This window comes from Eubalaena glacialis, chromosome 10, assembly GCF_028564815.1.
Source record: "Eubalaena glacialis isolate mEubGla1 chromosome 10, mEubGla1.1.hap2.+ XY, whole genome shotgun sequence".
Lineage (NCBI taxonomy): Eukaryota > Metazoa > Chordata > Mammalia > Artiodactyla > Balaenidae > Eubalaena > Eubalaena glacialis.
Window position 1 is genome coordinate 122,055,294 of NC_083725.1, and position 25,622 is coordinate 122,080,915.

General features: G+C 66.5%; 1 protein-coding gene across 3 annotated transcripts; it reads left to right on the plus strand.

Moving 5' to 3' along the window:
* The first annotated feature begins 959 nt into the window (after positions 1-959).
* CHID1 (chitinase domain containing 1) lies at positions 960-25,381 on the plus strand. Of its 3 annotated transcripts, XM_061202296.1 has the most exons (15): positions 960-1,062; positions 3,871-4,024; positions 4,549-4,698; positions 4,957-5,089; positions 5,644-5,688; positions 6,481-6,587; positions 7,002-7,063; positions 10,070-10,162; positions 16,147-16,248; positions 16,781-16,936; positions 23,620-23,849; positions 24,232-24,397; positions 24,760-24,840; positions 25,019-25,061; positions 25,207-25,381. In XM_061202296.1, the coding sequence occupies exons 2-15, from the start codon at positions 3,914-3,916 to the stop codon at positions 25,303-25,305; spliced, it is 1,578 nt and encodes a 525-aa protein (XP_061058279.1). In that variant the 5' UTR covers positions 960-1,062; positions 3,871-3,913; the 3' UTR covers positions 25,306-25,381. The 3 variants fall into 3 exon arrangements, 2 of the variants coding, with proteins under 2 accessions (XP_061058279.1, XP_061058281.1); XR_009702267.1 differs by lacking the exons at positions 24,232-24,397; positions 25,207-25,381; XM_061202298.1 differs by lacking the exons at positions 23,620-23,849; positions 24,232-24,397 and having other exon boundaries at positions 961-1,062.
* Positions 25,382-25,622: the final 241 nt, after the last annotated feature.

Below are 25,622 nucleotides of genomic sequence, written 5' to 3' on the forward strand. Positions count from 1 at the left end.
GGCTGAGATGTTGGCCGGGGTGGGGGGGGGGGCGGGGTACTGTTAGCCTCTGGAGGGTTCCAGCTTTGTGGGATCTGCATGTGAGAAGTGCCACAGTTCCTGGAGGCGAGGACAGAGAGAGCACTGACTCTAGAATATGTGGGATTTACGATGTTCAGGGGCCATCCAGAGGGCCTGGAGCACGTGTCCCTGCTCCAGACAGCGTTGTGGGCATCACCGGCCCCTGGATGGTGACCAAAACCAAAGAGTGAGAAGAGCTCACCCAGGGAGACGTGGGGGCTGACGGAGGAGGGCTAGGCTGGGGGGCGGCCACCAGGCGGTAGGAGGAAAGCCTGGAGAGGCGATTCCCGCGTTCAAGAGAGAACGTGGAATTCCGGATGTCGAACCTGCGCGGCCCTCCGGGCCACCTGCGGCCCTGGAACCCACGGCGCTCCCTGGTGGTCACCCACGTGGTTGCAACGCGGACGTCGCACCGGGAGCCCAGCCCTCCACCGAGCGTGCGCTGGCGGGGCGTGGGGACCGCGCGCTCCCCGGAACCCAGACCCCCGCGCCAGCTGTCGAGCGAGGGCGTTAGGTTCCCGGGAGAGTCCGGGGCCCGCGGAAGGCCGGGGTCGGCGCGTGCGACCACCTCTCGGCCCTCCCATCGCCCAAGTCTGGACCCCACCCGCCCCGAGCGGGTCTCCTCCTCTCCGCCCGCTTCCCGGCCCGGCCCGGCCCGGCCCGGCCCGGCCCTTCCCTTAGCCTCCTCCGCCCACATCATCAGCCCCGCCCTGTTCACCAGGCTCCGCCCCGCCCCGGTTCCGCCCCTCGATCTCGCTCCGCCCCCCACTCCCGCCCCTCTGCCCCGGCCCCGCCCCCCGTCCAGGCTCCTCCCCTCGGCTCGCCCCCACCCTCCCGCTCGGCCCCGCCCCCAGCGTGCCTTGCGTGGCTGCGGCCCGGAAGCTGGCGTGGCGCGGCGGCGGCGGCGGCGTGCGGGCTTCCTGAGGCGGGACTTCCGACGGCGTTCGCGAGCGTCTTCCGGCAACGTTAGAAAGTGGTCAGGCCGGTCTCCGGGACATGAAGGTGAGCGGCGCGGCGGCGGCTGGCCAGGGTGGCGTCCGCGTCCCGCGTTCCGGCGTCTGCTTCCCCGCCTCCTACGGCCTCCGTTCCCCTCCGCGGAGTGAGCGCGCGGGGGGTGCGTGTGAAAGCAGGAGGCGCGGCACGAGGGAGAAGGAGTGTGACAGCGGTGTGGACGAGAGGGAGTGTGTGAGCGGGTGTGTGTGAGGGAGTGTGAGAGGGGGTGTGACAGCGAGTGTGGACGAGAAAGGGGTGTGACAGTAGGTGTGGGCGAGACTGGGTGCGAGGGCAGGTGTGGACGAGAGGCGGTGTGTGAGTGGGTGTGACAGCGGGTGTGGACGAGAGGGGATGTGAGAGCGGGTGTGAGTGAGTGAGTGTAAGAGCGGGTGTGGACGAAGGACGCGGGGCGGGAGCTTGCGGGCGCGAGCGGCAGCACATGGCGTGGCCGGCGTGGGGCCGGGACCCGGGGCGCGATGGGCCGCGCCGGGCTGGCTCCTTCTTGACCTCGGACCCCGGCCCTTGGAAGCTGCGGCCTTTGCCCGCTGGAGTGTGCCGCCTAGGCCTGAGCCCGGAGGCCAGGGGGCGGTGGGCTGGCTGGCGGGCGGGCGGGCGGGCGGAGAACCGAACCCCGTCGAGCTAGTGTCCTCCGCTCCTCCTGCGCATGGCAGGCTGCCTCGGGCTTCCTCCGCTGAGGGAACAAGACGGTGGCCCGCAGTGTGGACAGAACCCGAGGTTAACGTCCGCCGGGGCTGGGGTCTTCCTGCTCTTAGGCCGCCTTCAGTTCCAAGTGCACTCGGCCCTCCCCGCAGGAACACAGCTAGCTCCAAAGTTTGTGCTCACAGGCGAGAATCTGTGACGGACCTTACCCGCGCTGTGGGGACGGCAGCATTCTGTTCACGGGACAGTCGGCTCGGGGCCCTACCAGGTGTTGGTGATGGGCGCTCAGGGCATGGTGGTCAGCATTTCTCAAATTGCGTGTCACTGAGCAGAGACAGGTTTGATGGATTAAAACCAGTATCTTAAGAATGAAGTGGAGGGCTTCCCTGGTGGCGCAGTGGTTAAGAATCCGCCTGCCAACGCAGGGGACACGGGTTCGAGCCCTGGTCCGGGAAGATCCCACATGCTGCGGAGCAGCTGGGCCCGTGCACCACAGCTCCTGAGCCCGCGTGCCACAACTACTGAAGCCCACGAGCCACAACTACTGAGCCTGCATGCCACAACTACTGAAGCCCGTGCGCCTAGAGCCCGTGCTCCGCAACAAGAGAAGCCACCTCAATGAGAAGCCTGCGCACTGCAACAAAGAGCAGCCCCCAGTCGCCGCAACTAGAGAAACTCGCGCACAGCAGCAAAGACCCAACGCAGCCGTAAATAAATAAATAAATAAATAAATTTATAATAAATAAGTAAACAGGACCCTGCTGTGCGTGTGCACTTTGTGCTGGTTGTACTAGGGGGTCATGAGCACCGCGGTGCCCTCTGTATTCTGGCATCTGGGAGTGCAGGGTATTAAACAGCGCTGCAGTGAGCATCTTCGAGCGTTTTCGACATAGGCGGGATGTCCCCCAAAGTGGGATTTTTGAAAAAAAAGAAACACATGTTGGAAAGTATAATATTTGTGACCAGGTTGTCACCTGAAAAGGTCTGATCAACTTGAATTCTCAGGAACAGCTCTGAGAGTGAAGCTGCCCCAGGTTCTCAGGTTGCATCATTCTCTTAGTCTTTGCCAGTGCCTGGGGGCCGGTGAGGGGGGTGGGGACCAAAACGCACAGGTCGCTGTCTTATCTCAGCATCAGTTCCTTTGGTTGCTGGTGATGCTGCAGTGCTGTTTCTGTGGCTTGGGTGTGGGGCTGGGGTCTGTGTGTTATGGGGGGGTCTGTTTTATGGGGTGTCTCTGTGTGTTACACCTTTTCCCGTTCTTTCTGTATTTTATAGTGGGGCATTTTTTATTGGAGTGTCTTTTATTTTCAGTTTGTAAGAGTTCTTTGCATGTTATATGTAGATAAGGAGTAGAAATTCATTGTCAAGTATGGTCCAAGTATTTTTTTGTTTTGCGTATTATTTCTTTAAGTTTGCTTTTTGTTGGGACTTCCCCGGTGGTCCAGTGGGTAAGACTCCGTGCTCCCTGTGCCGTGGCCCGGGTTCGATAGCTGGTCAGGGAACTAGATCCCATATGCCTCAACTAAGAAGTCCGCATGCTGCAACTAAAAGGTCCCACATGCCACGACGAAGATCCCGCGTGCCGCAACTAAGACCCTGCACAGCCTAAATAAATAAATATTTTTTAAAAAAGCAAATAAATAAATTTGCTTTTTGTTTTCTAAGTGAAAGCTTGGCATTTTTACGTAGTACACTCTATTGATGTTTCCTATCATAACCTTTACTCTTGCTGACTGAGGTGGAAAAGCCTCCCCACTCCAGCCCCCGTCCTTGAGTTTACATACACAGGCACCCATGTTTTCTTCTAGTCCTTTCCATGGCTCTGTTATTTTGCACTTAAGCCAGTAGCTCGTAGCCAGAATATTTTTGGGTTTGAGGGGGGTGGAGAGCCAATCTTTTCCTAGCTGGCGGGCTGTGGTTATGGCGGCCCTGAGGCAGTGGGGCAGGGCTCACCGGCCTGCAGCAAGGAAGGCCCTTCCTGGTGTCTGAGGGGTGCCAGGGCCCAGCGGTGCTGACAGCTGGACTCTGGCCATTGGGGCTGGCTCAGTGCCCAGCTTAGTGCTGGGAGGCCTCAGGCACTGTTAGGAACATTGCTGCAGTAGGCGGAGGGGACACCCTGCCTGCTGGGGGTCTCCACGGGCTCTGCTTTCTCTGCAGCCCCCTGGCCCCCGAGGTTGGACCCTGCTGTGACACGCCCACCATGCAGGTGCTCCTCGGCACGCTCTGGCTTGCCCTGGCCTGCGGCTCTGTTCACGCCACCCTGTCAAAGTCAGATGCCAAAAAGGCTGCCTCGAAGACGCTGCTGGAGAAGGTAGGGGCAGTCTGGAGACGGGCCGAAGGGCTGAGCCATCGCGCCTCCTTGCCCGCTGGGGCTGTGAGCCGAGAGCTTGGCCTCTGGGCAGCCTGCGCTGTGCCGCCCCAGGGCTCTGGCTGGCTGGCTGGCCTCGGCGGGAGCAGCTTCTGGTGCTGGGGCCCAAGGATGCGCCTGCCCCCACTGGGCTGGCCTTCCGTGACGTGCCACGTTTCCGCCCTCACCCTGCTTTCTGTTTCTTTCGACCCCTGCTCTCTTCCCTGCTTCACTGAGCAAATCAGACAAGAGCCACGCCGGGTTTGGCTGTGTCTTTGTGCCTTTTTTCTGGGGCAGCCCTGGGGGGGCAGAGTGAGTCTTCGGGGACTGTCAGCTCCTCAAGGCAGGCCTTTCCCTGCGGTCTCCTGGTCAGCAGCTCCGTGTTGATCCTGGGACACACCCCTGCTGAACAAGAGGACCACTGCTGTCCCTGGGGTTCTGCCTGGGGACGAACCCTCACAGCTTCCTCCCTGCTCCTTCTGTTTCAGACTCAGTTTTCAGGCAAGCCCGTCCACGAGCGGGGTCTGGTGGTGACAGACCTCAGAGCCGAGGATGTGGTTCTCGAGCATCGCAGCTACTGCTCAGCGAAGGCCCACAAAAGGCACTTTGCTGGGGACATCCTGGGCTACGTCACGCCAGTAAGCCGGGCCCTGGGGTGGGCAGGGAGGTCCCAAGGGCAAGGTGGCTGCTCGGGTCTGTCTGTGTTCTCACCTCCCCTGGATGCCGCCGCCATGGGGGTGTGGCGGGAGCCATGCCTCCCAGAGAAGCGGCCGGGATCGCGCCAAGCGTCCTGTTCCCGTGGCGCGGGCAGCCTTGCAGTGCCCCAGTCCCAAGGTGGCTCTCAGGCCCTCTGCCCCAGCTGCAAGCAGGCTCACCCATTCTCCGTTCTCTGCCAGTGGAACAGACACGGCTACGATGTCGCCAAGATCTTCGGGGGCAAGTTCACCCACATCGCGCCCGTGTGGCTGCAGCTGAAGAGGCACGGCCGCGAGATGTTTGAGGTCACGGGCCTTGACGACGTGGACCAAGGTGCTCACCCCGCTGCTCATCTGCGCTCGCCCCAGGGGTCTGGGAGGGTGTGAGTGTGTGCGAGCGTGATGACTACCTGGCATCAACCCGCGTCCCTGTTGCCCTTGGGGGTTTGTACGCAGTGTCCAGGGAGGAGGCGTCCAAGACAGTGTCCAGGAAGGGGCGAGGCCTGGCTGTCCTGACAGCCGTGTTTTGCACCTTCGTTTGCACAGATGTTCTCCCTTTCGGGTTCAGAGAGAGGAGGTGTTAGTTAGTGGTGGGGTTCCCCGAGCTGGGAGGACAGTGTGTTGGAGGACACGGCCAGGCAGCATCAGTGCCTGGCCTCTGGATGCCCCTCAGCTCTGAGAGATGGTCCCAGGCGCCTCGGAGTCGTCGCCCCTGGAGCAGCCACTTGCCCCTGGCCCTGGCTGTCCTGCAGGGGGAGGAGGGGCAGTGCAGGGCCCACAGACTCTCCCCTGCCCGCTCCGTTTGTTCTCCTCCTTGCGGGTAGGTCAAGTCTTCACGTGGGCAGGGGGCTGTGTCCCCACGTTGACTGGCTTCTCCACGTCCCACAGGGTGGATGCGGGCAGTCAGGAAGCAGGCCAAGGGCCTACGTGTGGGTGAGTCCAGTGGGCCTGCGGGGTCAGGGTTGTGGGCCCTTAGGCCATACACCACGGGTGGAGGTCCTGGAGCTCCCTGTGGGTGGGTGAGTGGCCCCAGAGCCTCCAAGCCTGTCTGGTAACCCAGGCTATGCTGCCTAGCACGTCGGTCACTCTCCCAACGGCTCAGAAATGAGGCCGCCCCAGCCCGGCATTCATGGCCCTCAGTCCAGCCAGAGCCCTGTGGCCCTCCCGCCCACCCAGCTCAGCCCACCAAGGCCAGCCCGCCTCCACCTGTGGTCTTGCCCTCCCATCGCTTCATTCACCCACGAGTGTTTATCGAGGGCCCCTGGGGGCTGCGCCCAAGGGCGATGCTCACCCTGCCCTGCCCGTCCTGGCGCTCATGGCTGGCGAGGGAGGGACCCGTTGCAAAGTGCAGTGGGGTTTGGGGAGGGAGGCTTGGGGCTCTAGGGGCGCGTAACAGCTGCGCAGGAGAAGCTGGGGGGGCAGGGGCCAGGAGGGGACCTGCAGTTGGATCAACAGGGAGCTGGTGGAGGATGGTCCAGCCAGAGGTGGGCAGCGAGGAGCCGGACGAGCCAGCATCTGGGCACTCGGAGGCCTGGTGTGTCGGGAGGAGAGGGTGCGCATCTCCGTCCTTCCCCAGTGCCCCCTGGTGCCCCTCCCTCGCCCAGCCACCTTGCACTGGGATGACCGCACTGGGTGCTTGGCTGTGGTCACCCTGCTCTGGAGGCCAAGGGCCAGCCTGTGGGCAGGGCCGGCACAGGGGGTCACAGTCTGCGGGTCTGTCCCCAGTGCCTCGGCTCCGGTTCGAGGACTGGACGTACGAGGACTTCCAGAACGTCCTGGACAGCGAGGACGAGATCGAGGAGCTCAGCAGGACCGTCGTCCAGGTGGCCAAGGTGACTCGCGGTGCCTGCGCAGCCACCACCGGCTGCCCTGGGCTCCTTCTGGCCACCACGCGTCTCGGGGGCAGGGGCTTCCCTCGGGCAATGCCCAGCTGCCGGCTACCCTCCTGGGAGGGAACCCATCCTGGTAGCTGGTGCTGGGCTGCAGGGAGGGGAGAGCTCTTCAGGACCCTGGGGTCAGGTTTGGGGGAGGCACACCAGTGGACGGGGCACACGAGAGCCCCAGCCCCTCTGCTCCTGGCTTCTTTGGGGACCCCCCACGCCGCCTCCTTCAGAGAGGGGCTTCCAGGCCTGCCACCTGGCCCTCGGGCTGAGGCCTGGTTGGGTGGGAGGAAGCGGGGCTGGCCCTGCGCCTCCCTCCCGCCCCTTCCTCCTGGGACCCTCCTCACCAGCTCCCGTTCCTCGCAGAGCCAGCACTTTGACGGCCTGGTGGTGGAGGTCTGGAACCAGCTGCTGATCCAGAAGCACGCGTGAGTGGGCTGTGGGCGGCGTGCGGGCCCCCAGGTGTCAGGAAGAGGAGGCTGGAGGAAGGATGTGGGGGGACCTCGTGTGGGAGGAGGGCCTGCTTCCCACAGTCTGCCCCTGGGGGTGGGGATGGCACCCCGAGAAAGTCGGACAGTGGCTCCAAGAGGCCTGGGAGCAGCTGCGGGCAGGTGGCCAGCTGAGACGCCCACGTGGTTGGCCGGGTGGAGCCTCCAGGGGACTTTGAGAAGAGGCGGCCGTGCAGGGCCAGGGGCCCTTGGAACAGGTGGCCACGGAGTCCTCTGGGAAAGGAATCTGCCGCCCAGTCCCACAGGCTCTGCATCAGCCGGCCTGGGAGGGTGCCGCATGGTCCCCTCGAAGCAGTAGCCACCCTGCGCATGAGGCTCACGGCCAGAGTGACCCGGCAGGGCAGGAGGGGGGCAGGTCCCCTGCAGGAGCGGCTGCCCCTGGTTCTGTCAGGGCCATGGGGTCAGCCCCACGGGAGGCGGCGGAGAGACTGAGTTCCGCCCGGGGCGGCCTGCGTGCTGGGTGCAGGACAGGCTGCAGCCGGTTCCGGAACTGGCTGTGCGCTCCCTTTCCTGCACCTGAGCCCCCACTCCTCCACGTGCGCCAGCCCCCGGGGGGAGCCCTGGGCAGGGCTCCTCTTCTACCCTCCTGCAGCTGCAGGCGGCGCTCTGCCTGCTCGAAGACAGCGTCCGTGGGGTCTCCTGCCTCTCAGTGCAGGGGGAGGCGCATTGTCGAGGGGTCTGTGCGGGGGGACAGGCCTCCTGCCCGAGGCCCAGAGGAAGCTGCGCCTGGAGCCAGGCGTGCCGGGGGCTCTCTGCCTGGATGGGGGTGGGGAGACGCCGCTATTGCCCTTGGGAACGGGGGTGGCCTGGGCCCAGGCCCCCAGCCACGGTGCCTGCTTCTCGGTGCTCAGACCTTCGCCCTGGGGGGTGCTTCTGAAAGGCTCCCTCTCTGTGCACTTCTGCCCCGGGAGAGCCCCAAGGCGGGAGCTCAGGAGGAGGGTGGGTGGAGACAGCCAGGCGGAGAGCATGGGGGATAGCCATGTCTGTCGGGAGCTGACGTGGCACGTGCACGTTGGGGGCCCTGGCTTTTGGCCGAGAGACAATCCCCCCGCCTCCTCGGCTCTGCCTCTGCTTGCTGGGCGGTGGCCCTGCTGAGGAGACCGCATGGCACCTTCTGAGGCGTGGGTGCAGCTGGGCAAGGAGGTGCCGGAGCAGCCGGCAGTGCCTCCGTACCCCGGGGGCTCCTGGCGGGGGCGGGGGCGGGGGCGGAGGAGGGCGGAGGCTGGCCAGCCTGGTAGATGGCTTTGGACACTGCTGCCTGGGAGCTGCTTCCCAGGACAGGCCTGGCCATGGCGGGCATGACAGGGACGTCCATGCTCCTGTGCCCACCTGTCACCCTCTTTAGGCTTCTGTTTCCTACCCAAAGCGCCAGGTCACCCTGGAAAGGCCTGTTTGGTGTGATGCGAGGCAATGGCACTTTGTCCACGTGCTACCCTGGGCTGCGGGTCCCCCAGGCCCTCCCGTGAAAGCCTCCCGGGGAGGAGCGTGCGGGGGCTGCCTGGTGCTGGCGAGAGGCTTGCCTCCTGCGTTCACACCCGGCAAGCGGGCGGGCGGGCGGGCAACCGAGGGGAAACCCCAGGGACTCCGTCCCAGCAGACCGCCCCCAGTCCCCGCCGAGCAGGTGCTTCCCCCGGGCCATGAGACCACCTCCCCCTTCTCACAGAGAGGCAGTCCCCTGGGTGGTCCCAAAAGCCAGGAAGGCACCCAACAGTGACAGGTGCTGACAGCTTCTGGCCTCAGGGAGGTGCTGGCCTCCTCCAGCCTGTGTGCTCCCCCGAGGGCGCCCCTGACCACCTACAGTCACAGCCAGAGCGGAGTGACCTTGGCCCGGGATCGCTCCCGCTGAGCGGGGGCCACCTGGGAGGCTCTGAGAGGCGGCCGCAGTCCAGTGGTCAGTGCACACCAGACCCCATGGCAGCCTTGGCAGGATGACCGGCAGCTATGCGTGCCCCACCCCCCTTGCTCTTTGCAGACTTGCTCTGGGGCTGGGGGCCGGGACAGCTCCTCTGACCTCCCTGCATTTGGTAGTGAGGGGGTCACTTGCTGCCCGTTCTCCAGACGGAGGTGGCTCCTGAGGGGCTGCAGCGAAGGACCCAGGTCGGTCACTGGGCCCACAGCCTCCCAGGCACAGTGACGATGGCCTCCGGGACCGGGGTGTCCTGACGAGTGCTCCACTGTCCCGCCAGACGTGCTGCCCGCCAGCCCTGAGATACTGCCACATCCCACACGCCTAGGGTCCAGGCGACCCCGTGACGCTGCTGTCCCCTCTGCCCCCTGCCTGGTGGCCCGCTGCCCACAGAGACGCTCCTCCCCCACGTCCAGGCACTCCCGGCCGAGTACACGCCAGTGCCCCCTTCTTATTCCCCCCTGGGGCTGAGGCCCACAGAGCTCTGTGTCCCGGTGTCTGCAGGGCCGGGGGTGGCTGTGCAAGGGGGCTGGGCCGGCCGCCGCCCTAGGTGGGAGGTCAGGGCCCCCTGGGCACAAGGCCTTATCAGTGGAGCCACCCCAGTGTCCTCATCTCAAGGCACCTCCCGGGTGCAGCAGGGCCCTCAGCATGGCCTGAGGCGTTTCGTGGCCCAGGCTGACCTGGCCACCAGCAGGCCAGCAGGCCAGGTCCACGTGGGTCCTTCCTCACTCCCTGCCCGGTTATGTGTCTGGGAGGGTCCAGAGGTGATGGGGCACCACACCGACCCCCCTCTGCTCTCCACCCTGCTCTTGTGGGGAGGGAGGGGGCTTGAGTGTGAGGAAGGATGGGAGCTGGGCAGGCAGTTTAGGTGGAGGGTGATCCCCGCGGTGTCTGCCAGGCCCCCCTGGTGCATCCACCCTGGAGCCCGTACCTCCAAGGCAGAACGTGGCTGTGAGGGGCATCTGCCCGCAGCGGGTCTTGGCCCAGCTGCTCCTGACCTGTCCTCTGTTTCTTTGCAGGGGCCTCATTCACCTGCTCACCCACATGGCCGAGGCACTGCACCAGGCCCGGCTGCTTGCCTTCTTGGTCATCCCGCCCGCTGTCGCCCCTGGGTAAGTGCGTGCTTGCTTGGCCAGGGGAGGCCCTTCCTGGTCAGTGTCCAGCCCCGTCCAGGTACATACTGGCCACCGCGTGTGTGGACGGGGCTCCCCATCGGCACACTCGGACACCTCGGTGGCCTCAGCATGCCCTCATGGGTCAACGGGTCAAGGCTGCGTCCTTACACCTGAGCACTTGAAACCGTGTTGTTTAGACTCGCTTCCCGCTCCCGCTGGTCCCCGGCGAGGCCCCGGGCACCACGGTGCAGGGCCTGTGTTGCTTTAGGCCCCAGGAGGTCAGGGCTCCCACAGCTTAGCCCAGCTGCTCGTGTCCTGCCTTGAGATGAGGACTTGGGGGCGGCTCCACTGATGAGGCCTTGTGACGAGGGGGCCCTGACCTCCCACCCCGGGGCGGCGGCCGGCCCAGCCCCCTCTCACAGCCACCCCCAGCCCTGCACACACCGGGACACAGAGCCCGGTGAGGCAGCTCTCCCAGAACCCCCGGGACAGGGAGGTGCGGGGCCCGGGTGCCAAGTCAGGTGGCCTGACTCCCACGTCCAGCCTGTGCTGGGCGCAGAGGAGGCCGGATCACAAAGTGAGGACCGAGGGCAGGCCCGGAGCCAAGTGGCGGGTCGATGGCGCACCGAGGCCCGGGGTGCTGCCTGCGCTCTGCCTGGTCCCCGCTGGCTCCCGGGGCAGCCTGGGCCCTCAGTGCACTGCTTCGGAAGGACCGCTGTCCGTGCGTCTCGTCGCCCCGGGCTGTCGGCTCGCTCTGCAGCGCGGGCCGGTTCACAGGAGCAGGTGGGCAGCTCTGGACCCGAGCTCTCTGGCGACCCTGACGCTCACAGGCCGATAGCCCCACACAGAGGAGGCTGCGGGCGCGCCGAGGCCAAGGCCGCGGCCACCACAGCAGGCCCCTGCCGCTCCCAGGTTGGCTGCCCGCCCTTTGCTTGGTGCTCACGCCCCCGGACCCCCCACGCATCACCGGAGGCCTGGGCTGTGGTCCCACCCAAGCCCAGGGGCCTCAGCCTCCCCCCCGACTTTTCTCCCCACCTTTCCAGGGCCCTCAGCCTCGTGTGTGCTCCTGTGTGCAACACACGCGTGTGATAGGCCGGAGGCAGCAGGGGCCAACAGTCTTCCTAGGATGGGGGGCCCCGTTCTGGAAGAGCCGGGGGTGGCGGACACTCAGAGAGCCTGTGGGCTCGGCTGCAGATGGGGGCACCCGTTTCCGGGGTCTCCTGGTTTCTGTGATGGTTCGGGGTGGGATGCTGTGGCCGGTGGAGCCCCGGTTGCCCTTTGTGGTCGGGGGCCGTCGGTAGAGACAAGCTCCTCGGAAGCTGGGGCAGCCCTTCAGGCTCGGCTGGGGAGAGGTCGGTTGCCTGGTCGGGGGTGGGACCCGGGGGCCCTGCTTGCAGCCCTTCCCTGCTGACACCCCTCCACTCCCCAGAGCCTCGGGCCTCGCAGCTTCTGACGGTGCGGAGAGCAGACTCCCAGCCCACGTGCTGGAGAGTGTGTGTGTGTGTGTGTGTGTGTGTGTGTTGAGGGGGGTGACTGGGCCGGACGCCCGTGGAGGGGCTGGTCTCTGGGCTTGGCCTGGAAGGGCAGGAGGGCTCGGGGCAGGGTGGGGAGCAGCTTTCCGGCTGGCACCCTCTCTGCCCAGGCATCCGGCCTGAGCTCCTGTCCCCTAGGCAGGAAGTAGATGGTGTGAGCCAGGGCCGCTCTCTCACCCTGCGGAGACCAGGAGAGGAAGTGCCGTCCACCTGGCAGCCGAGGAGGTGACCGGCGGGAGGAGACCGTGGCCAGGGCTGGAGGCATGGGTCCTGGGCACTGCTGCTGAGCTGTGGCCCAGTCTGGCCTACCCCTGCTGGCAGCCAGGGGTGTGTTTGGGGGTGCACAGGCCTGGGCTGCACCCCCGTGGCTGGCGAGCAAGCCCTGCTCTCTCCAGAGGCTCTGGCGGCTTCGGAGTTTGTCTCATCGTTGACTTTTGTTCTGCCATGCTTCTGGACAGCAGCCCCAGCAGAGGAGCCAGGGAGCCGTAAACAGTCTGGGGTTTTCTGCAGCATCAGTCGCCTCACAAAGGCTGCGCTGCCCCCCACGGGAACAGCAGCCCCAGGAGGGGCTATGTGTGTGGCGCCGGGGCTGGCGTGCCTCTGCTGTTGTGTGCCTTGGTCTGGGGCCTCCCTCCAGGGGCTGCTGGCACAGTGGCCATCCTGACCTTGAGCCCTGCTCCCGAGGTCACGGCTCGGCCCGCATCGACGTTCCAGCACCAGTCAGCTGGTTTAATCAGAGCCCTGGGCCGTCCTTGCTCCGGAGGGGGCTCTGAGTTAGTTCTCGCCCCGGCTTCTCAGGCTGTGTCTTCTGAGAATCCAGCACTCCCGGAATCCTCGGGAAAGGACTGGCCTCAGGCATGGAGGGCTGGCTTCCTTCCCAGGACCTGCCCTGCGGTGAGCTCACATCCTCACGGGCAGGTGCCCACCTTGACGGGTGCTGCAGCCACCCCCGTGGTTTCCCGTGGTTTCGGGCAGGCCACCTCCCCACAGTCAGGAAGGGGATGGGTGGGGGTCCTTCTCTGGGTGGGGTTCCTCTGCACGGAGGCCGACCCCCGTTGACATCCCCCGGGGACCAGGGGTGGCCTGCAACCAGAGCGTGGGCTCGGCGGGGCAGTGGGCAGGCGCAGACGCTGGCGGTCTAGGCTGGAGGGCTGGGGGCCGCGCTCAGACGGGTGGGGCCGGGCCTGGGCCTGCGGGCCGGTGGTTCTGCTCCGATCCTGCAGGGCAGCTGGGGGCCGGGGGGCTCGTGTTTTGGAGGCCCCCGTGCTGCCAAGCAGAGCAGCCGTGGAGGGGCAGCACAGGAGGTGCTGCAGGGAGTGAGCAGGCCGTGGGGCCTGGGGCCTGGGAGACGGCCCGCGGGGAGCAGCGGTGGGGGCCGACAGCAGGCCCGCCTTCTGCACGTGCCTGGCTGGGTGCCCACCTGGGCCACTGTGCGCGAGGCCCTGCAGGCGGTGTCTGGGGACCAGACAAGGTCAGGCAGTGTGGCTGGTGGCAGGGCCAGTGACCATGCACGGAGCCTGCACTGGTCCTGAGGGTGATCGGCCTGGAGCAGGCTGGCCGGGGCAGGACTGGGGTGTCCCGCTCAACAGGCAGCGTTTCGGCCTCGAGGGTGGATAGTGGGGGTGGCTTCGTGGTGTTGGGGGGGATGCCCGTCGGGGAGAGGGGACAGAGGGTAGAGCCGTGGGTTTAAGCATTGGGGAGCTAGTATGGGATTCTCTGGGGCGGGGCACTCAGCACTGCATAAGGAGGGATCTCCAGCAGGTCGGGGGCAGCGAGGGGTTGATGTGCGCCTGTGGCCCTGATGCCCGGCCCATGCCGCTCCAGTGAGGGGGCCAAGCCCTGAGATGGCGCCGGTTAGGGCGATGGACAGGGGAGGCGTCCACCGTGTGGGTGAAGCAGGAGGGGCAGGGGGCTGGGGGTCTTGGGGAGGGTCGAGGCCCTAGAGGCAGGCCGGGGAGGGGGCTGACAGACCCTGCGCTTTCTCCCCGGAGCAGGGCTGTAGGGCCCCCCGTCCGGGCGAGCCGCCTCGTGTCTGGGGGGAAACCGTCTAGAGCAGCGGTCCCCAACCTTCTTGGCACCAGGGACCGGTTTCGTGGAGGACAGTTTTTGCACGGGCAGGGGGCGGGGGGCGGGGGGCGGGGGGTGGCTCAGGCGGTCATGGGAGCGACGGGGAGCCGCACGTGAAGCTCCGCTCGCTGGCCCAGCGCTCGCCTCCTGCTGTGCGGCCCGTTCCGGACAGGCCGCGGACCAGTAGCCGTCCGAGGACCGGGGGTTGGGGAGCCCTGGCCTAGAGGCCACACCGTGTCCTTTGTCCGTGGCCATGTGGAGAGGGGAGGCCAGGCCACACGACGTCCACCAGGGCCACCTCTCATCCTGCAACGCCCGAGGAGACGCGGGTGCTGCCCCAGCCCCGCCTCTGGCAGCTCCAGGGTCTCGGGGTGAAGGATCCCGCACGGCAGCCCGGCCTTCTGGATGGGAGGGGTGCCTGCAGTCAGACGGGCGGTGACTCAGTGAGAAGCACGTGGCAGCCCGGGGCGCCCGGACATGAGGCGTGGCCAGAGGCCATGAGGTGGTCAGAGCCTTGGGAAGCAGAGGGGCTGGTGGGCCAGGGCGGCCCCTGCAGCCCTTTGGGCCGCGCGCTTGATGTCGGCAGGAGCGGCGGCCCCTGGCGTGGTGGGCGCAGGCCACACAGAGTAGAGCCTGCCTCTGACGGGGCTGCAGCTGAAACCAGCAAAGGCGGCGGCTCAGGGAGTCATGCGGGATGGGAGCCTGCACCAGCCTCCTCCCAGAGCAGCGGACTTCTTGGAACAGAGTGTGACTGGGAGAAGGGGCTTGGAAAACTCCACCCTCCCTGACCCCCGTGGCCGTGTTGAGAGTGTGTCTAAGAAATAATCGGCCAGTGAAAGTGAGGCTGTTTGCTGTGCTGAGCGGCTTTGAGCAGAAGCGTTTCTTTTTACGGGGTGAGCGAGGCCGGCAGGGTAGCAGGCCTCCTGGTGCCCGCCCCCCCCCCCCGGAGTTCGTTGCCCCCTGCCCCTCTGCCTGCCTTAGTCCTGTCCCTCGCCGGCCTCCCCTTCACACCTGGTACCAGCGCTTCCAGGACCCCTGGGGGTGGGGTCCCCTCTCCCAGTTGAGCAGGGAATGCCTCCTGGCAGGCCCCGGTGCTGCAGTGACCAGGACATGGGACACGGGGGCATAGTCCCTGCTGGGCCACTGCACTGCTCAGCTCGCGACCCTGCCTCCCCTTGTGAGCCACTGAATCCAGAAACGGTAGGGCTGGATGTCCATGGGTTCCTGAGCGAACGTCCGCCTGGGGACGGGTGAGCTTTTGAATTGTGGAATCATCTTCCTGGAGCTGATGGCATCCGCTCTTTCTGGGGTGCCCCGAGGTCCCAGGCCCTCCTCACACAGGCTTGTCTCCATCTCTGGGGCTGAGCTGGGAGGAAAATGCCGTCTGCCGGGCCTGGCGTCTTCTAGCTGACTTTAGGGGCCCGGTCTGGAGTGTGGCCACAGGGAGCGTGGCTGTCGCTGCCCGGTGAAGCATCTGCTCCCCAGGCGTGTCTGCGAGCTCCCTACCACGGCAGGTGCCCGTCACTGAGTCTTGCTCTATCCCACTCGGGGGCGGCTTTGGGGTCCCGGGGTCGCTGGCTGGTGCTGCGGGTCCTCAGGTCCCACGGGTGCCTCGTGTCTCAGGGGGGCCTGGGCCTGGCCTCCTGGCTGCTCCCTCCAAAGGTGGCGGCCCGGGCAGGCTTTGCTCAGCTGGAGTGGGCAGCCTTGAGATGGGGTATCTCAGGGCTGCCTGGACCCCATGGAACCGGTGACCATGGCTGAGGTCCACGCAGTGGGCCGCCCCTGCCCCTGCCCAGGGATTGGAGGTGCTGGGTGAGAGGAGGGATTCTCTCTCTGCTCACATTGTCGGGGGGAGCAGAGAGCCCTGCCACCCTGGGACAAGGCTACAGTCCTAGGGGCTGCTGCAGGCAGAGCGGGTGGGCTAGTGGACCAGGTGTGTCCAGCAGACAGGCCACCTGGGCTCCCGCCTGCCCCAGGCCTGAGGCCTCGGGAGGGAGGGCGCTCTGCTCATGGCGCCGTGCTCGCAGCTGAGATGAAGCGGGGCTGGCCTCCTGTGCCCACGTAGGGATGGGCCCTCCCGGAGCTGGGCTGATCGCGATCTCCAGTGCACTGGGCAGGAGGGGAGCCGGGTCTCTGCTGGACCTCCAGCAGCAGGCTCTGCCCGTGAGGACCCAGCTGCGGGCCATCCCCTGTAACCGAGCGCCGGGTCACTCTCCAGGGAAAGTGACCTGAGGTGTCTTCCTGGCGTGGGGGAGGAAGGGGCGTGAGCTGGGAGCCCGCACGGCTGGCTTGCTGTGCCCTCTGCTGAGCCCAGGTGTCAGCTGGGGCGGGGCTGGAGGGGCTGTGCGAGCTGGGTGTGGTGACCACGCCGTCTCACTGCAGGACCAACAAGCTGGGCGTGTTCACGCACAAGGAGCTTGAGCAGCTGGCCCCCGTGCTGGATGGCTTCAGCCTCATGACCTATGACTACTCCACGGCGCAGCAGTGAGTGGGGGCACCCCGGGGCCCCGTGCGCTCTGGCTTGGCGCAGAGATGCTCCCCCAACCGGGGGCCTGGACGCTCAGGCGAGGTCCAGCTTCCCACGAGCCTGCTCAGGGCCACGCTGTGTCAGCTCTCGGTTCCAGGCACATGAAGGGCCCGGTCTCTTCTTCCCAAAGCCCGCAATCAGCCTTGCATTGGGCGACCTTCTCCTTTTTGGGGTCACATGACACAGGGCAGCGGGCACCCCCATGGGAATGCCATCCCGGGGTGTCCATCCACGCCTATGCGACCCTGGCCGCCACATGGTGGCTGCGGTGCTGGGCCTGCCTCACTGCCCAGGAGAAGGTGCTCCCGTGGCCGGGGGTGTCATGCTGCTGCCTCTGTCCATCTCGGGCCTTCACCTGAGCCTTCGGCTGGCTGCAGGGGCCCGCCTGTCTGCTGCCGTCCTTCCCACTCCGTGTGTGGGCCCCACCCCAACCTGGGGCACCCTGAGGCCTCTGCCTGCCGCTGAACCCACTTCTCCTTGGCCCTGCAGGGCCGGCCCCAGCGCACCGCTGTCCTGGGTGCGAGCCTGCGTCCAGGTCCTGGACCCCAAGTCCAAGTGGCGGAGCAAGATCCTGCTGGGACTCAACTTCTACGGCATGGACTACTCAGCCTCCAAGGACACCCGCGAGCCCGTCATCGGGGCCAGGTGAGCCGGCGGCTGCCCCGTGCCAGGTGGCTTCCTGTGCCGTCTGCCACGGCGCCCTCGTGTCAGGAGGTGTGCGTCTCCCAGAGGTGAGGGGGTGCGGCGAGGAGGAGGCCTGGCAGGGTCTGACCACGTACCGGGCGCCTGCAGGGTGCTGTCGCAGTGCCCTCTCTTCCCCTGGGTCGGCGGGGGTGTGGCCCCCATGTGGCACGAGCAGCGTGCGGCCCCCCGGCCTCCTCTCCTTCAGCCTGAAGGACGCCCTTTGTGTTGCTTGCTGTTCATTTCTACCAGTGTTGAATCCTCTTCCATTTTATCTTGCTGGGTTTTGGGGAGATGTTTGTGCTGGTTGTGGGGTTCTGGGTTGCCAGCTTGTTCCAGGACCTTGACGGTGTTGCCTCGCCATCTTCCCGTGCATTCTGTCCCACGAGACACTCTTCACCCGGTTTCTCCACACGTATCGCCACCAAGCACCACTGGGCTGTGATTACCAGGTGCCTCCACGTAGGCTTCTTTACATTTTTTCCACCTGGTTTTCGTTGAGTTTTTTAGATTTATGCATTTATCCTTTTCATCATATTTGGGAAGATTATAGTCTATTTTTTCTACTATTTTTCTTGTCCCTCCCTTTCTCTCCTCTTCTTCCAGGCCCATAAGTAGTCGTGTGTTAGGCCAGTCTGTTTGTCCCCCCATCCGCTGACACTCATTTTATTTTTTTGACCTCTGTTTTCTTCTGTTCAGTTTTCCTTGCTGTCTTCAAGCCCACAGACCGTTTCTTGGTCGCGTCTCGTCCGGGGCTTTTCCTTCCCACGTGTCGTAGTAGCTCTCTCGTCAGGCAGTGTGTGTGGGGCTTAGCCTCTGCGTATCCTCTCAGCACTGGGTGAGGACGGTTGCCTGGCGTCGGGCCCGTCTGGGGTCCAGCCAGCACTGTCCCCTTCCCGTCGTCCTGTCGAGCCAGCTCTCTGTGGGCCTCTGCTCCGGGCTGGACGCTGTGAGTTTCGCTTGGCTAGGTGTTGGGCATCTGGGGTTCCTGACCCTCTGCTTTCGCTCTGGGTGCTGTCACGTCCCCTGGACACCAAGAGTTGTACTCTTCTCTCAGGGACCTGGTTCCGTCAGCAGAGACGGTCCCGAGGCCGTGACCTGAGCGCGTGTGCCCACTGCTCCCCAGCGTTTGCAGGGTCACTTGCAGGCCCGCTCGCCGCAGGGACACGCGTGTCAGCCCAGGCAGGGGTCAGGCGCCGAATGCCAGCTGCCCGCCGGGCTGTCCGCGCCCGTCGTCCACAGTGACTCCCTCAGGTCTGCCCTGGGGGAGGGACAGAGGCTGCTGGGTTGGCCCGTGCCTGGACTCGTCGGTCCCGGAGGGCTGCTCCCAGCCTGCTCCCCCAGTGGGGTGGGGCTCCCGTTGCCTGGGTCCCTTTTGTGCTGAAGGCAGGGCCTCCAGGACAAGGAGGAGCGGATTGGGCCCCTCCAGGGGTGGGACATCGGAGTCAGCCGTGCCTTCCCGACCCTGCCCCCTGCGCACAGCTGGTGCTAGGGCCTGGGCTCCAGCGCAGGCCTGGGAGCCCCTCCTCCCTAGGGCCTGCCCCTCTGCTGAGGGAGCCCTGTGGATGGCGGGAGCCAGGCCGGTAGGCGCTGCCCTGGAGCAGCCCAAGCCTACCCCATGTCCCCGCAGCAGAGGGGCTCTCGGCCCCCGGCGCCTGTGCCTCGGATCCGCCCCGCCCATCTGTCCTCCCGGTCACGGCTGCTGTCTGTTCCTTGTGTGCTGCCCCTTCCCCACCGCAGCCTTTCCGGACGTGGGGCTCCTGGGAGCGTCCCTGACAGGGTCCCCGGCTCGGGGGGCATCGGGCGGAGCTGCGTCTGGAGCTCGGGCTCCCAGCACCAGGCCCTAGGGTTTCAGGAGCTGGAGCAGGAGGGCATTTTCTCCCGCTGCAGAGGCGGGGTCAGCAGCCAGGGCCGCCTGCGTGAGGCAGAGCCAGAGGGACCCGGCGCCCCACTTCTCCAGCCCCCAACTCTGCCGGCCGGGGCCTATGGGCAGGGCAGGAGGTGTTGGCCTTGGGGTGCCACCCACCTCTGCTCAGGCCGCCACACAGGTACCACGGCCGGGCTTGAGCCACAGAAATACGTCGTCTCCAGCCCTGGAGGCTGGAGTCTCAGACCCAGGTGTGGGCAGGGCTGGTCCTCCTGAGGCCTCTCTCCTCGGCCTGTAGACGGCCGTCTCCTCTCTGTGTCCTCATGGGGTCGTTGCTCTGTGTGTGCCTGTCTCCTGACTTCCTGTTCTTATAAGCACACAGTCCTGTGGGGTTAGGGCTACCCCAGGGTACCTCAATCATCTTACATTAAACATTTCTTTAAAGGCCCCATCTCCAAATATAGTCACATTCTGAGGTTTTGGGGGTTAGGACGCAACATATGAACTGGGGGGACACGGTTCATCTCTAACACCGCTTGAGGAGTGAAGAGCTGTAATTTCCTCACTAAATGTGGGCCCAGCAGTAACTTACGAGGTGGAGTTGTTGCAGCCATTAACCCAGCTCGTGGGGCCCGGCGACAAAGGCACCACGCGGCCCCTGCCGGTTCTGAGGAGAGGCTGGGAGGCGGGGCGGGGGGGGGGGGGGAGTCTGGTTATGAAGATGTGTGTTTAGCGAGAGCACAGGTGCGCACGTACACACACGCATACAGACTGCCCCCAGCCAGGGACGGAAGGCTGCATCGCCCCATCCGGGCCCCACCCCAGCTGAGCGGGTCCGCCCACCAGACGTGCCCCCACTGATGACGGCCAGGCCTGGAGGCAGAGGAGGGAGGTGGGCCTGTGCGGGGGCGGTGGAGAGGGTGCCCCCAGGCCCGGGGGCATGGCTGGGCTGTGTGTCAGGGACTGCCCTGCCCAGACCTCCTGCAGGCCGCCACCCACCTCACCTGGACCTAGCAGGTGCCGGCTCAGCAGGGCCTCCCAAGGGTCCGAGCAGGCTGAGTGCCCGGCGGCAGGGCTGCAGCTCCCACCTCAGGGGCGCGTGGAGGTCAGGCAGCGGCTCCCGCTCGGGTCCTACCCGGTGAGTTTGTCCTGTGGAGGGGCTGAGGGGGGCCCAGATGGAGTCGACAGGCCCGTGAAGGGCTGACTGCTGTCCCCGGGGGTCGTGTCGACGTCTGGTGGGGGGGGGCCGTGGTGTGGGGATGCCCGGAGTCCCTCCCGTGTGTGGGTGGTGGGGCTGCTGCCGGCCTGAGCTGGGGAACCAGGACGTCGCCGAGCCCCTCTCCTCCCCAGGCCTCAGCCGCCCCGCGGGATGGGGCCGAGGTCGGGCCGGTGCAGTGAGACCAGGCCGGGGGCACCGTGCGTCTGGCAGTGGCTCCCGGACGCTCCTCATCCCGTGGTGGGTGGGCCCCACAGGACCCCCCACACCCGGCGCCTGCACCGAGGCCTCACCCTCCCGCGGCCCGAGTGCCCCCACCCCACCGCTTCCTCCTCCCTCCCAGGGCCCTGGCCGGCCATCTGCCGCCTGCTGCCCGCACCCTGGGTGAGCCTTGGACAGGGGATGGGGGCCCCAGCTGGCCCCGGGGTTGCACTTGACCTTTGTCCACAGCCTGATTTCTTCCAGCCCTTCCCCGGCGTGCAGGGCGGGGTTGACCCCTGGGCTCAGGGCCTTGGGACTCTGGGGGTCGTGGGGAGAGGCCTCTCCCAGGGCTGGTCAGCAGCCCTCCCCCTCCCAGGGCCAGATCATTCGGATCTGGGGAACCAGATGGGCAGGCTTAGCGAGGCCGCCTGCAGATGGATGCCTGTTCCGTGGGAGAGGGGAGGGCTGCCTCTGCAGCGGGTGAGCGTGCTTACCCAGGTCCGGCCCCCCCAGAAACACAGCTCACCAGGATGCGCCCCTCAGCCGGTCTCCACCCCGGAGCTCACTACAACGGCCTCTGTTCCCTGGGCAGACGACAGGCCAGGTGTGAGGGGCAGGTGAGCCTTGTGGCCGCCGGAGTCTCTCCATCTCTTCCGCTGACAGAAGCCCAGGCCAGCCTGGCCCAGGACTACCTGCCCTCCCGCCTCAGCCTCTCCAACGCTGAGACCCTGGCCTTCTGTGGCAGGTGTCCCCGGTCCCCTCAGGCAGTGGGGGATTAGCGGCCTCACCATCTGCTCCCGCGCACACGGAGCCAGGACCCCGAGGCAGGGGCGGGAGGCCAGCTCTGTCAGGCCGGGGTTGGTCTTCTGGCCTCCACCAGCCAGGACCACATTCTGTGCCTGCCACGGGGGGAGGGGGCGGAGGGCAGGCTGTTTGTGCACATTCTGGGTTCTCCATTGACCCCCCAGCTTCTGTTCGCCTTCCCTGGGTGACACGCAGACCCCATCGTGACCACGGCCAGGCTCCTGTGTGCGTGGCCTCGTCACTCCCCAACTTTGAGGAGTCTGGGCGGCTGTGAAACACCCCAGGAGGGGCCAGGGCTCCCCTGCCTGCAGGCTCACGTCACCCCACGTGCAGTTCTGGGTGTTGATCCGTGGGTCCCCACGGCTGCCAAGCCCCCATTCTGGGAGGCCCTCCCACTGCCCTGGCGGCCAGGGTGCCCGGCTAGCCCCGTGAGCGCCCTCAAGCCAAGTGGGCACCCATACTCCTGCATCTTTGGGACCCACAGCCCCACGCCGCCTGGCCTCTCCTGCCCCTCCTCCCAGGGACCTCAAGGAGAGCCAGCCCCAGCAGAACACGGCCAGATGGGTCCCCGAGGGTGGGCCATGTCTGGCAGACCTCCTGCCCCTGCTCAGAGGACTCATCTTGGGCCAGGGCACCAGAGGTCAAGGGCACAGAGGCTCGGGGAAGCTCTCCCTGTGTGGCCGTCCTGCGCCGGGGTCTCGCTCTGCCTAGGGGCGACTGGTGGCGCCTGGTCCCAGGGCTGCCTGTTGCGGCGCTCTCCCGTGGCTCTGGGCCTTCTCCGTCCCTGCGCCGCGCTCTTTGCTGAGGTCCTTTGCTTCTCCACTGGCTTGTGTGATCTCAGAGCCTATCCTGGTCCTCTGCGAGTATCCTGCTCTTGCTTCCCAGCCGGGGTCTCCCCGTGCACCTTTGACTCCGCCCGCTTTCCCGGTGCCTTTGCTCAGGGTATCTGCTAGCCCTTGCGTCGGAGGCACAGCTGGGAACGGTCCCGCTGCTTGCAGGTGGGGGCCTGGGACCCAGGGGCGGGGGCGGGGGACACCTTCTCTCGTCACCCGCAGCGGCACCCCCTGGACCCCCTGTGTGGGCCTCCAGCGGGGGGGCCCTGCCCCTTCCACACGCCCCTTTCCGGCCCAGCCTGGGAAGGCCGTCACCAGGGGCCGTGGAGTCCTGGCCACATGCTGCAGGGGAAACCGGGTCAGGGCTGACCGCCCTTCTCGGTGCCCAGGAAGGTCACCCGCCCAGAAGGTGGGCCAGCAAGTCAGGTGCCCCCCGGGGCGTGCCCGACCCAGGTCCTCAGGCCGGCTCGGAAGCGGTGCCATCCGGGGCAGGCTCCAGCCGTGGGTCACAGTGCCAGCGGCCTCCACCCAGGGCACACAGGTGGCTTAGACTTAGCCAGATGAGGTCAGGCCCTTCAGTTCTCGTGGGGTCACAGCGGAGAGCACCGGGCACCGCAGGCCCCGCCAGCCGAGGCAGAGGCCTCACTAGGCTTTCCTCCTGGGGCGGGGTGCCCCCTTCCTCCTCCGTCCCCCATCTCCCTTCTTCCCCCTCACCCACACAGCCTGATCACCTCTCTTCAGCTGGTCTCTGCTCGCTCTCCTGGAAACCGGGGGACGTGCACCTCGTCTCGGTGCCCTGAATCCTCCACCGACCCGTTGGGTGTGTCTTCGTCTACGATTCTGTCTGCCATTCCTTGAACCCTTCACTCCAAAGCCCGAGAACTTTTTTGAGTGGGGGCGGTATGAGTCACACACTGTAAACCGCCCACTGCAAAGCGCACACCTGCGCGGCATTTAGTCCGTTCTCAGGGTCGTGCAGCCGCCACCTCCAATTCCGGAACGCTTGGTAGCAGCCCCCCACCCCACCCCACCCCACCCCACCCCACCCCTGGGGCACTAATCTGCGTTGCCTGTGGACTCGTCTCGTCCGGACATTTCATGGAGACAGTCGCCCAGCACGTGGCCGAGGCCGTCAGCTTTAGTTCAGGGAAACGCTCAGGGCCCATCTGTACCGTTTCCCTCCGTTCATCCCCGCCCCCCTGCCCCCCACCCCGCCCCGGCTTCCTCCTCCTCCCAGGCAGGCCCCTGCCACCCTGACCCTCAGCCCCCGTGGCCCTGCTCTTCCTCCTGGACCGCCTGCCTGGGGGCCGCCTGCACAGCTGTCGCTCCGCCCCCACCCTGGCTCACACCCCACTCTGCTGCTCCGCGTTCCCGGGGCTGCACTCAGGCGAGTGTGAGGGCCTGTGTGGCCCCAGCCCTGGCACCGCCAAGCCTCGGCCTTCAGAGGGGAGGGACCAGGTGCTCTCAGGGGTCTGGCTGAACCCCGACAGAGACCCCAGCCTCGGCTGCCCCCGCAGCCTCACCACCTCCAGCAGGTAGCAGATTTTGAGGGGCGGCCCCGGAGGAGGAGTGCACAGCCAGAGCTCCCCAGACGTGAGGGCCCAGAGCCACCTGCCCGCCAGCATCTGCCCTGGGACTCGGGGGCTCAGGGACAGGCTGGGTCGGGATGCCCCGCCCTTCCCCACACATCCCTTCCCCACACATCCCGTCCCCCCACGTCCCACAGTTGTCTCAGCCACGTAGCCGACGTTGGATCAAAAGCTGCAGATGGCGTCAAGCATCCCAAGAGCGTTGTGCTAATTAAGTATAACGCAATAATTTTGGACGATTCGAGCTGGTTGATGGGGGTCGTGGCTGTTCCTGGCCCAGGCCCCGTGGGAGCAAATCCGGACGTCCCCTGGATGGCCACCACTTCATTTCCCACTGCTCTGTCCAGCCCCAACCCACTGCCGATGTGTAAGTTGCAGCCTGGAGCACCGCAGCCCCCTCCCTGGACCCAGGCTGCAGGTCTCCAGCCTGTCTGGGCATCGACTGTGTGCCAGGAAGACACGGGGTGAGCTGGAGACCCCAGTTGTCCTGGCCATGCGGCACCTTGGGCACCGGCCTGTCCTCTGTGTGTCCTCTGTTGGGCGGGGAGGGGTTCCCAACCCCTGCTCCTGGCAGTGAGGCGGGGCCTCCCGTGGGCTCGGGGCAGCTGTGTCCACAGCAAGGAGGCAGGCCGAGGACAACTTGGCCTCTGAAAGGGCCCGGAAACCACTGCCCTGGACTGTTGTCCCCCCGGGGGGGGGGACGGGGGAGGGCAGTGCCGAGGCTGCCCCCGGTTCTCGTTCATCCTCAGGCCTGCGGCTGGCCCCGAACCTCCCCCGCAACTGGAGAAGTTGCTGCTTCTCCTGCAGCACCCCAGGCCGACCCCGGGAGCGCCTGCCCGCACCACCGGCCCAGCAGGCGCCGCGCCCACAGCGCGGGGCCCGCGCTCCACCCGCACGCAGTGCCGCCAGCTCAGGGTGCGGCAGTGAGCTCTGAAGCACGGCCACGGCCTCTGCTCACATCGCAGCAGCCTCTCGGGGTCTCTGTCCTCCCCCTACCCCCAGTGAGGACCCGGCCGCCGCAGCCCCGGCCCGAGTGTTCCAGACCCCGTCCCATGGTCCTGCTTCCCGGCTTCTCTTCGTGTCTGGGCCACAGCGTGGCCCTCCCACCTGGCCCGGTGTGCTGCAGGCACTCCGCAGACCATCGGGGGATGACACCCCGCGTCCTGCTGCCCTCGGGTGGCCTCACCCCTTCCGTGATGGCAGAGGCCACCTCCACCCCGTCCAGGTGCTCGGGTGGGCATGGGAGGGCCCCCGCACCCACGCCCGGCCTCCCCCAGGTACATCCAGACGCTGAAGGACCACCGGCCCCAGATGGTGTGGGACAGCCAGGCCGCAGAGCACTTCTTCGAGTACAAGAAGTGAGTGTCTGGGGGAGGCCCCGGGTGACGCGGGCCTCGAGCTCTGCCTCTGCCCCTGAGGGCCGGCGTGGCCCGAGGAGGGGCACCTGAGGCCTTGGCTGGAGGGGGAGGCGGGGCGGGGAGGAGCAGAGGCGGGTGGGAGTCGGGCCGGCGGACTGAGGGTTCTGCTGTCTTGCAGAAGCCGCGGTGGGAGGCACGTCGTCTTCTACCCGACGCTGAAGGTGCGTGTGGGCCCTGACGCTGGGCGTGGGGGCAGCAGACACAAGCCCTCCCCCAGCAACCCTGGCCCTCAGCTGGGCTGCGGTGGGCAGGGGTCAGCAGGTGGCCCACGGGGTCAGGGCAGGGCCGACACTCCCTCTGCCTCAGTCCTTGCAGGTGCGGCTGGAGCTGGCCAGGGAGCTGGGCGTCGGGCTGTCCATCTGGGAGCTGGGCCAGGGCCTGGACTACTTCTACGACCTGCTGTAGGCCTGGCCTGGAGCCGGCCTGAGCTTTTCCAAGAGACGGAGGGACTGACAGGCAAAATACAGACTCTTCCATTTCCCGTGCTGTGTGCGCTGCGGCCTCGGGCGGGGGCAGGGCGGCCTGGGACCCCGGGCTCCTCATCAGTGACGGGGGCGGGGGGTCGGGGGCAGCAGGCCCTGAGGATGCAGGCCTCTCTGGCCCAGCCCTGGCTGGCTGGCCGCTGGTGGCCGGTGAGGGCGGGACCCACAGTCCCCACCCCACAGGCTGGCAGGGAGTCCTGCACGGCCTGCAGATCGCTGCGGGTCTGGAGGCTCCGGGAC

Excerpts from the sequence above, each read along its gene's own strand:
- CHID1 (XM_061202296.1), top strand. The coding sequence starts at position 3,914 with ATGCAGGTGCTCCTCGGCACGCTCTGGCTTGCCCTGGCCTGCGGCTCT. Across the intron at positions 16,249-16,780 it reads GACTACTCCACGGCGCAGCA|GGCCGGCCCCAGCGCACCGC; the intron begins GTGAGTGGGGGC and ends TTGGCCCTGCAG. Across the intron at positions 25,062-25,206 it reads TCTTCTACCCGACGCTGAAG|TCCTTGCAGGTGCGGCTGGA; the intron begins GTGCGTGTGGGC and ends CCTCTGCCTCAG.